This window comes from Tympanuchus pallidicinctus, unplaced genomic scaffold, assembly GCF_026119805.1.
Source record: "Tympanuchus pallidicinctus isolate F22 unplaced genomic scaffold, pur_lepc_1.0 scaffold20, whole genome shotgun sequence".
NCBI lineage: Eukaryota > Metazoa > Chordata > Aves > Galliformes > Phasianidae > Tympanuchus > Tympanuchus pallidicinctus.
This window is the reverse complement of record NW_026294722.1, coordinates 4,979,965-4,991,518: the sequence shown is the minus strand read 5'-3', so window position 1 is coordinate 4,991,518 and position 11,554 is coordinate 4,979,965. Positions and strand designations below refer to the sequence as shown.

Below are 11,554 nucleotides of genomic sequence, written 5' to 3'. Positions count from 1 at the left end.
GCCAAGAAGTCAATAGAGGGAAGCTGTGCTCTGGAGCAGCAGTGGAGCAGCATTAAAGGGATGAGGAACTTCATTCATGGCTCTGCTGCTGAGTTATTGCACAGTTTTGGAGAGGAAAATGGAGTCCATTAGTAGTACTACTGTTTCTGCCTGGGCTGGAAAATGAAGTGCTGGACTCAAGTGCGTCAGTAGGATCAGAGCCTGGAGCTGCTCCTTGGGCAGAGAAACTGCAGGTGTCTTCAGCTGCCTGCCCAAAATTAGAACTGACATCTTACATCGAGTGCTTGTGAAGACTTGTGCTTACCCAGTGAGCAAGGAGGAAATCTGTCTTTAATTGTCAAGGACAGCGTACAGTTTGATTAGTCAGTGAATGAGGCACTGAGATACCGGCATTGGGATTGGTAGAAACAGAGCTGGAGTTTATGGCATTGAGCTCATCCTGCAGAGGTTCACACCCTGTCACTACATATACATCTCCAACCCCAAATAATCATGCTTCATTAGGAAAACAGCTTTTACTTAACTTCCTAAAACAGCTGCTTTTGGAGTCAGTGGGCTGTAAAGCCACGTAGGTGTGCTGCTGGGCTACCTCAGTGCCTTTGTGTTTTTGGAGCTGTGAGAAAACTGTGCACGTGTGTTCATACAACTGCCAGAATGACTGCAGTCCTGTTTATCTCACCAGCAAAAAACATAATGAGGTAAAATATAACGATGTTATTTAAGTACACCTTAATCTGCCACATCCATTCTGAGAAAGGCTCACACCTGGGCTCCTGTAATAGCTTCAGGGAGGACTGGCACTGCTGGAGGCTCACAGCCAACTCATCTGCTGTGCCCAAAATGAGCCACTCCTCCTGCTGAGCTCGTGTCACAGCCTTGTCCCATGATGCTTTCTAAAATCCAAGGACTCAATTCTCACTGTTTATCTCTTTGGAAAAACCATCCGTGTGGAGGGATGGGTTTTGCTTTTCCCTTTTTTCTTGCAACATGAAACTGCTGTTTCATCGCTCAGCCTTGCTATGGAAAATAGCATCAGTCCATTCACTTTAATCCTCGAGAGTGCTCTCCAAAATCCAGCGTGTGCTTTCTTAATTTAGGACCGACGCCTGGTAAGCAAGATAACATGTGGGACAGATAAAGGTGCAGTTCCTTGGCTCTGAGCCTGCTTTGATGACACCAGCCTCTATGTGAGCACGGTGATAAGAAGCTGGCATGGGGGCAAACAGCTGCAGGAACCATCCTTTATCTGTTAGGACGTGGCTGATGCCAGACCATAAGAAAATCAATATATTCCAAGGACTCCAAATGGATGCTGTCCTTGCAGCTAAGGGCTCTTGAGATTTCTGAGCTTGAGTTGAGATATCAGAAAGAAGTTAGAAAGCAGAGAAGGAGGAGTGAAGGTTTGACGCCAGGCCCCCCAAGCCACCACCTCACACCTCCTCAGAACATCCCATATTAAGCACTAAGAAATCATCAGAAACAAAGAAACAAAGTACACACAAGAAGTGCAAAGAAAAATAAATGTGTATTTCATCTCATGAAGGTTAAATCTCTGGTAATTTTACTGAATGCAAATTTTCCATTCTGATGCTTCGAGGCTTAAATTAATGAGTGTGATTATTTAATTTTCCTCCATTTCCCTTCTGATTGCAACCATCGCTGCTGATTCTAATATCACACGTAGACAGTTTTGCAGCTGTCACAGTCATCCCTGTGAAGGTACACCCTGTGTCATGCTCAATGCTAAAAGCCTGGGCTACGTTGCTCTTCTGCAGTGCTAATGTGAAACCATCTGTGTCTGTGTCATTCTGCTCCTTAGAAAACTACAGGTTGTTCCCTTGGCACCCGTCCCTAGAAAATGTACATTGCACAAAGTCATGGTGGAAATGTACAGTGGAAATTACACATTCACCAAAAAAAAAGTCCGATTGCTATATTACAAGAGAAAGTGTGTACCATTCAATTACATACAAAACGTTCCAAAGTTGTACAGAAGTACCAAAGGCATTATGAGAGATTCTTTGGAGATGAAACAAAAGTGCAAAAAAGCCAAGGCAACAGAGCAAATGAAAGGAAGCAAAGCAGCAGCTGCCTTTGCTTTCTAAAGGACAACCAGACTTCAGTGCTCAGTGGAGCCTGAGATTTTGATGAGCATCAGGGCATGCAGCACCTTCTCTCTGCAGTGTGAGAGCAGCCCATACCAGCACGAAGTTCACCTCTCTCCTCATCCTCAGGACAAGTGCACGAACCATTTCTGGCCCTGTTAAGGCCAAAGGAGCCAGATCCTGCTGTAAACTGTGATAGCTATGGTGACACGTTCCAGCAGTGAGCGCTCCTTTGGTGTGGTACCTTTAAATGGCTCTTACAACTGATAATTTCAGAATTAGGGGTGAATTGCAGGCTCAAGTAAAAATTTAGTTACAGTTTTTTAATGGCATCTAGCAACATTTAGCTGGAAAGGTTAGCTCTTCATACTACATTGAACACTGAAGAATAATTTCTATCCGATCTCTTATCTGTGAAATTATGGGCAAAATTAAATCCTGTAGGGGAAATTGTTTAAGGTCATTGAAATCTCAGTATAGGGAAAGTTAAGAGACTTAATTTTAGATAGGAATGCTATTAAAATAGTCTCTTATTTTGGTTTTACCTACTCTCCTGCCACTAAAGAAAGAATTTCCTTTTTCCCCGTGTATCTCAGATGCAAATGTTTCTGCCTTAAAGCTTAGATGTGCATGTGTCTGCATACACACATGTACAGCAAGATGTGCATGTATGCAAACAACACACACCAGCTGCAGCCAAAGTCGTGTTGTCCTTTTACCTTGCAGGTCATGGCAGACTGTGAACCTCATTCAACCTGTACAGAATTTACAGTTCAGATGAACAGCAGTGAAGAATACATAGAAATACAGCAGTGAAGTGTTCTAGAGCTGTTTGATTGGTTTCGTTCCGCTGTCTTTAAGTAACATTGCAGAAACAATCTCCCTTCGTTTGGTTTCCTGGTAAAATCTGGTTAAAGCAGCATTGGAATGCGGTGTATTTCCTAACAAAACAAGAACTTTGCTTTCCCCTTGTCCCACTTAGGTTGAGTCACACCACTAACCAGACAGGTAATGCTTTGTCTGGCCGACTACTGTTAAGGACAGCTATCAGCCAAGTGCATGTAATGTGCAATCTGTGTGCAGTACCTGTGGATACTGCGTCAAATTGACACGAAGCAAGATAAATTTCATACATACAATGGCTATACTGGAGAAGGAGTACAGTTTTAGCTTATGGGGCATTGCTGTGGAAGAGCAGTAGCACCCACCTATACAGATTACTGATAAAAGAATAAAACATTTATGAGAATAACTTATTGAATCTCCTAAAGCATTTGATATACCACGCAGCAACTGTAATTATGCTTAAAATCTGCTCTTGATTTAAAATAACAAAATCCCTGTAATTATCAGCTGTACCTTGTTTTGCCCCCAGCATCCTGAAAGTCTCAGGTTTTCTATGCAGGTGTCATTTTTTGGGGAGAGAAAAAAAGTAATCTTAATTTGAATTTTAGGGTTTGGAGTCAAGTAGTGGGGAAGAGTAACCAACACAGAATGGCCCATGTCCCACCCACAGACAAGAGCAGCTTCAGCTCTAGGGGAGATGCTGGACCAGCGTGGGTAGGACAGAAGAGATCTGTCACCAGCACTGATGAGTTTTCCATCAGCAAGAACTGAACTCAGTGTTTACAAAGATGCTAGAAGAATGAATCCTCTATACTCACATGTGTAATAAATCCCTTTCAGGAGTACCACTGTGCATGTGAAATACTGGGTGATGCTCACTGTGATGATCAGATTCAAGAGGTTACAGTGAAACGTCACTTCTGTCTTCATGGGAGGTGCTCACAGCATGCTGAAATACAGAGGCATTGTCTCATCTTGGCTTGCAAGGTTTGTGCCAAGCTTTCCTTGTGCAAAGTGGGAAGGAGGGAGTGATTCCTCAGGTTCGTGCTCAGCAGTATCACGTGGAGCTGAAATCCCAGGGCAGGCTTCACCAGCAGCAAGACATTCAGCCTTGGTTTTGGGCCAGAACCATCCCAACTGGAGAGCTTAGCATGGCTTCTACCTGAAATCACTAACCCTGCCCTAGAATTATAGGCGTAGCTGCAGGTGAAATCTAGCCCAAGCTTGGCACTGAGTTTTGGAAAACTTTGTAGCTGCAGTTAGCTCAAGTTTCTCAGGACTAGGCAAACAGATGCTGCTTGAACAATTCATCTGAGGCTGTATTTGCAGAAATGAGGGGAGAGGAAGAAGCTTCAAGCTTCCCCAGCAGCTTTGGAAATAGCACAGCTTGGACTAGCTGCTTTCAAAGTCTCCCTGTTACCAAGCTGGAGGCTGGCATGCAAAGCCACATATGCACACTGCTGAAGGGGGCTGGGGAAAGCAGCTCTTGCTTCAGGGAGCAAAAGCATCAACACTGTTGGAGTCTGTGAGCTCTTCTCTGAGACCTTCAATTTGGTACAAAAATCAGACCTCAACCCCCATCCCTATTTCCCTGCAGTCAGCTCTAAACAAGGGGACAAACCCTCACAGTGTGCTGCATGAATGGGCAAAGCAGCTCCTGCCCATCCATCCTTGCACTGGAGGCTCCAGTAGAACAAATCACGGATGTGCTGAGGCCATGGAAGCTCAACAAGGAAGCAAATAAACAACCAAGAAAAAGCAAAACTGTCATGCTAACAGGACATAAAGGCTCTTTAGGGCATCTAGAGATGCCAGGCCAAAAGAAAGTCTCAGAGCAGAGTTCTGGCACTGCACATTCACTTGTATGCGGTCTGGACAAGGAATGCAAAGACACAGTGGCAAACTTGATTGCAGCAGCATCACAAGCGATACAAGACACTTCAAACACCAGCAATGTGGGCAAATCCAGAAGGCCTTGTGAGTCTGCTATCGTGGCGGGTGATAGCAGTGGCAAAACGTTTATGGCGATATGAAGGCAGCTCAGTGCCCCTCCAAAGGAGGGTAAGAAATGCTTATGTTAAATATCAGTATGGCACAGCTGCAGGGTTCCCAGGATCCCTAAATGCTGTCAATGAAATCCCCAAGGAGGGTTTCCAAAGTCTGGGAGTTGTATTCTCCCCTGCCCCTTGGGCTTGGCTGCAGGCACAATGCACGTGTACACCAGAGAGCCTTATGGGAATGAGAAATATGGCAAGTCCCACATATGTGGGATCAAATAGCATCTCTTAAATGAAGGTCAGGGCTCTGCCCTTGGCAGAGCCTGCCCTGCTCTGTCTGCTCCTCCATGCTCTTGGGAAGAGCTATCAGGGATGCTCTTCTTCAGAGGCATCTGGGTGGAAAGGAGCTTGTTATGCACAGCCAATAAAATCCACATATTTTCCCTTATTTTCTCCTCATACACACATTTCAATGGCCCACAGGTTACAAACGCGTGTTTTTTATCCCTTATTAACAAGTAGTATTAACAAGTGGTGTTTGTGCATGCTGTATCGGAGGGATGAGGCAATGATCAGTCGCAGCATGAAAGACACTTGGTATATCAGTGTTACCTACAGAAGCACCGCAGCACCCTACGTGATGGGTCTCTGGGAGGATGGCCTCTCCCCAGAAAGATACTTTTAGCTACGTCACCCCTCTCCAGGTACTACAGCAATCTGGGAGTGCAGATACAGCTGGAGCGTATTGCTGTCTACTCATCTCAGGCTGCATGCAGTAGCAGGCAAAATTGAGACTACAGTCAGTGAGATAGGCTGGAAAGCACATTCATACATTAAAAAGGACCCGGCTGCTCCTCCTGCAGCTGCCGTTCCTTGGGGCTGCCTAAATTACAAGCATGATTAATACGGTATCAAAACGTGTGTAGTCCCTCTCCCTCTAGACACTAATATAAGGCAAGCAGTATTGTGTCACTGGGGCATCAAACACTAAAGGTCTACTAAAGAAGATTCCTATGTATTACTATTATCATATTATTATTTAAAAAACCCTATTGTTATTGTTAAAAAAAAAAAAAAGACACCAACCAACCAACCCACAGCCCTTGCCCCAAGCAGCTTTTGCGCTGTGAGACAGAAAGGTTTGTGTGCTAAAAGCAGAACTTTGCTTTTACACCCCAGGGCCACATCCTTCCACGTCGCAGCCTCAATGTTACATGCAGGTGAAGGAGCTTTTGTATCTGATTTCCTTGTTCCTCATACATGGAAAGGAAGCCGATCAAAACAGAAAGGGACAAGGGTGTGCAGTTGTGGCCCGGAGCACTGCTGGCACAGGAGCAGTGTCTGGGGAGGAAGGGATGGGGGCTTGGTGGCTCTCCCAACCTGAAGGCTTGCATGAGTGTGGATGGAGAAACAGAAAGACTTACTCTATTCCTGGGCTTTTTGACATTCCCAATGTAATTCTCAGTGCTACGGGCCTTTATATGGGATAACTTGTATATATTGCTTAGGAATTTCTTATAAGGGGAGTCCTGAGGCAAGCCAGTATCATCTTCTGGTCTTCTATGAGATGAATTTTTCGCAAGGCCATAGCAGTTGCTATTCAGCCAAGAGGAAGACCTTCTGGTTGAGAAACAAGAAAACCCCACCTCAGTGCTACCATCCGGGTGCCCACCTGGCACCAGCGAGGCGTCTGAACCTGACCCCACGCTTCCTCCTCTAGCCTTGGCAGGACTGAAACCTCAGTGTCTCTTTTAACGCTTTCATTTTGTGTTTCGTAATAATGTTGTTGTGACCCCAATGGTCTGAGGATATAAAGGAAATGAGGCTTGCAGTAGCTCCCTCCTGAGAAAAGAAGGAAGAAATACATCTTTCCTTTCTCTTGGGTAACAGTAAGGAAGGGGAGCGCTTGTATCTGCAGCAATGCTCTGGCTTTTCAGGTAGATTATACAAACTTGTTCTAAAAATTCAATTTAAAATCCTAAAAATCAATTAGAAATGTAAAAATATATCTATTTATCTGTAAAGAGCAATGGCCCCGCAGAATTTGTTTGGATCTATTAAGCAGCATTTGAAACAAAACACATTTTTAGAAAACCTGATCTATCTCATAGTCTGACTAAAGAACTGTAATGGCTTTCTGAGCTGAACAGGATTTGTCCTATTTTTTCAGCGAGTTCCTTGATATTCTTGTTCTAAAAATTATTAATAAGAAAATGAGTCAACAAGGAAATTCACATACAAAATCTGCACTGGAGTAACATTAAAGTCTCTTCCCAAATGTTGGGAAATGCGACTTATGGCTAGTGCTCTGTTCTTATGTCTCAAGGTCACGTTGGGAAAGGCCATCTGCATGGAGCTTGCAGCATCTCCGGCCACATCTCTTGTCACAGATATCTCAGGCAACTTGAGCTCCCTCTTGGCAGGGAGTGTGTCAGGGATTACCCCATCCCACAGGTGGAGTCATCCGTAGAATTTGTGTCCACGTGAGCACGGGCAGCTCGGGAGTTCAAGATAGCCTGCTGGAAATTGGGACCTTCAAGTGCTCTTCAGCTCTCCTGTGTTCACACATAGCAAGGCCTGAAGCTTCTTTCCGCCCTTTGGGGTCTGACAAAAAATAAGAAACCGAACAGGAGGAATAGGGGAGCAAAGACAGCCCAAGAGAGGCTCAGCAAAAGGACAAAGTTGGCCTGCATGTCATTTTAAGAGTCTTTATCTGGGACTGCCTTATGAGCAAAGTAAAACCAATTTATTTCTTTTAACCTGGTGGTTAAGACTTCTGGGGGGAGATCATCACCAGGAGTGTGCAATATAAGCATTGGGAAATCGAGGGACTGAAAGTGAAGGCTTTGCAAGGAGCTTTGCTGATAAAGAACAAAACCTTTAGTTAGAGCAGGCTCTGTTCCCATTCACACAGCCATGAATCATTTCTTTGAAATAAGAGCATTATTTGGAATCAATTCTGGCATAAAGTTAACCCCAAAATCCAGGTCAAGCCTTTTTGCCAGGATGAACAAGAAGTGGTGATTTATGGGATGGCTGTGGTCGAAGGGGTCAGAAGTTCTTTGAAATGATGCTATGGATCAGAATGCAACATTGCTTATCTCTTCCAAACAATTCTTGATGAAATTTGTAGCAGTAAGATACGATCTATGCTGTACAGATATAAAACTTGTTTTCTGTGATTGAGGGACAGAAGTAAAACATTTTAAAGCTACAAGTCAGGAAATCTTTATAGACTTTGGTCTAAAGAGGGGAAGAACAATTCTTCCTATGCAGTCCCTAAAGAGGTAAAGGACTGCAATGTGGCAAACTTACAGTGGACACAGCGGAACTATTTCTCCTCAGGACACACTGGCATTACCTGTGTTAGAGGGTATAACATCAGCTGGGCAAGAGAAAGAACTGGGAAATGCACATTCAAATCAGAGCCAACAGAGCTTCAAATTTAGGACACGATGAAAACTATATTCCACTTATATTGTGCCTTGAAGTACTATTGGCTTTGTCACCTATATTTAAAGACCAGGCAAATTTCTCTGCTGTAATAGGATCACACATCATCACCCTCATCCTTATATGGAGCATTCTGTGCCAGATTTCCAGCAGGTCTCAAAAAGTAGTTGCCAAAAATAATAATAATAATAATAATTAATAATAATAAAAAAGATTGCAAATGCTTATTATCTCTGATTTGGTGAAAATCTTGCTCTACCTGAAGGAATCTAACCTTGCAACACAGCAAGGCCAAATCTGCACAATCTACAGCCATTTTACAGTCAGATTACTCCCCCACTCCTTGATCCCATGTGGAGCCCTGCATGTTAGTCCGAGCGCTACCAAAGGGTGGTTTTACCTCCTGTCTGTAAGCTCACAGATGCACCCACATCTTCCCAAAGGCTAAAACAGTTTGGGTTTCACCTGGCTGCTGCCAAGCAAACAGGAAGAGGAAGCCGCGATTCTCCCTTCAACCCAAACAAATCAATGTTCAACCTCTGAAAGGCCACGCAGAAATTAAGCTGTCACCTAAATATCCTCAGAAGCTGTTGGTACAACATGGGGAGATAGTGGAGAGATGGGGTTTAAAATCAGATACAGCCCTGGCTATTGCAAAAAACACACAGGATTTGAGCTGTAGGTACACAGGAGGCATCAGAGGCACAACACTGTTTGTCCTAGGCTTGGAGACAGATCCCAAAACACACTTTGATCCATTCTCTTGCAAAAAAAAAAAAATCTCTCTATCCATGTAAAAGATCACTTTGTGGCTTTTTTTTGGTCCCAAAAGAAATACTGAGCATCACTTTTCCCCTCACCCTCCCCCAGCTGAATATACTGCTGGAGTTCCTGATAGCAACACGATGATCCTTCCAAGACAAACAGAAACAACAAAATGGGGCAGATTTGGATTGGCACAACTTGTGGGCACACACAGTTAAGAGGCTTCTGAAAGTTCATGAAGAAACAAAGAAGTACCTCTTAATTCAGCTCAAGAGATCCAAACAAGCCAAAGGATGTCCAGAGAACAGGGGTGTGAGATTCTCGCCAGGGCAGAAGAAGAAAGGGAGGATTTTCACCGGGCATAAGTGTGCAAAAGTGTTCAGGCACAATGCAAACTGTAAGAAAAGGGCCTGCTCTGACCAACAGGAATTCAAAAGGATGGAGCTCAGCACTTAGCTTGCAGCAATGCGGGAACTGCAGCGTCTTGCATATTTCCCTTCGGACTGCTGTTGCTGTGACTCCACAACAACCCTGCTGGCCGTAAGAACAGTTTTACACCATGGCAGCCCTATGGAGGGGTTGCCTTTGGTTCGCCATTGCTTCCGAAGCACCTTCAGGGCATGTCAACGGAAGGAGAGAGATAATTGAAGATAATACATGGTTTATGATATAAAACTCCAGCCACACAGTCACTTATTCTCCTTCTCTGCCTTATTTTTATGTTCCCTGGGTTGTCTCAGCTCTTGCATTCAAGCTTGTATTCATGAGTTTTTCATTTTCCTCAGCTGTTGGACAAGGAGAATTTCCAAACCATGCTGGTTCAGAACATTCCCCTAACCTGTCCTACTTGGAGGCCACAACTTCTGTTTATACAAATATTCTAGCCACTGTCCCACTCCTCCAGGGACAGGCACAAAATTTTCATGTATTATTTTGGAACTCTCCCATCTTCCTGACTGTTAATGGTGAACCACAGAGTAATATCGCTCCAGCAATTTTCATGCGACCTAAAATCTAATCTAGAAACTGACACGTGTTCATTCTGCGACTCCAAAATACTGAAAGGTGTAATCACCAGTGCCACGGTATGGCAACTGCCATGTGACACTGCTCAATACCACTTGATGTGACCTCCAAAAGCCCTGGCCGGGTGATTTATTCCTGCCCCACATCTCTAAACATTCAGAAGAAATGCAAATTGCCTATCCTGCACCATGAAAGAATTTCACCTAAGGATCTTAGAAAGAGAGTATGAAAGAAATCCGGACTTCACGGCTCCAGTTCGCTCACCACCGTGACCTCTTCCACTCCCGCAGGCTTGGGTCTGCTCATTGCCCCCCAGAGTAAGCTGCAAGAAAGCATCCGGCAGCTAAGGATGTCCTAGATGGAGGAAACCCTTAGCTGTCCATCTCCTTGAGAAGTTCGACACGAGGACAGCTGGAGCGGGCAGCTGCTGGGACTCGGCCATGGCTTGAGGCTGCGCAGGGCCCTCACTGCCGGGGGGCTGACCAGCCCATGTCACTGAAGGGTCCCTCGCCCGTGGCCGACCTGGGAGGAGGGCCACAGGGTGTGCAGAGGTCAGAATCGGTGTCCGATTCCCCTTCCGCAATGTAGGGTCTGATTTTGGCCACGGCCGCATAGCAACCGTTGTTAAGGATGTCCAAATTCTCTTTGGACTGGGAAATACTAAAGCCGCTGAAAGAGCGCTCCAGTTCCTCGTGGTCTACCGAGGGGATGGAGATGGACGTGTCGCTGTCTCTCAGGGCGCTCTCGTGGTGTTTGGTGGTAATGTCTTCGTTCCGCAGGTACTCTGCGCTCGCCCTGTGCCCGCCGCTGTAGGCTGACAGGGAGCGCTCGTGGGAGGGCGGAGGTGGGATGCGGACGAGCGAGCCGGGGTCTCCGACGGGCGAGGAGCCGTGACTCTGCCGCTGGTAGGGCTGCTGCTGGCACGACGTCGAGGGCGGGCACGAGTTGGTCGGGGCCGGCGGAGCTGAGAAGTTCTTCTGACCCATGGAGCTGGTGGACCTGATGATCTTGATGATGCAGCCGTTCTTGTCGATGTGCTCCCTGCTGTCCTCGGGGCTGTGGTAGGGAGGGGCTGGGTCTGGTTCTTTGGACCCAAAGTAGGCCTCCGTCTCCGTCGGTGGGATACCCATTCTCTGCATGTAAATGTTCACCAGGAAGTCGAGCTTCTTCTCCATCGACTGAACCTGCAAAACACCACATTCCAGCACTACATCCTGTGGATGAGCAGCTTCCAGTCCACCAAGGTACAAACGTGGGCCTGGACTTTACTGCCTACCAACCTACACCAACGCAGAACTTTCAGTACGTATTTACCATATTCTGAAACAATCTTTAATTCTCCTCCTCGTTAGCGTGACTCCT

The 11,554-nt window shown here is 45.6% G+C and overlaps 1 protein-coding gene across 1 annotated transcript in view; it reads right to left on the bottom strand.

The window, feature by feature from the left end:
• Positions 1-1,506: 1,506 nt before the first annotated feature.
• The window catches only part of KCNQ2 (potassium voltage-gated channel subfamily Q member 2), a 66,291-nt gene continuing 56,243 nt past the window's right edge, over positions 1,507-11,554 (bottom strand). Inside the window, exon 17 of the mRNA XM_052683898.1 lies at positions 1,507-11,376. Within this exon, the coding sequence (XP_052539858.1) occupies positions 10,657-11,376 (720 nt within the window). The 3' untranslated portion in view covers positions 1,507-10,656. The remainder of the gene's footprint in view (positions 11,377-11,554) is intronic.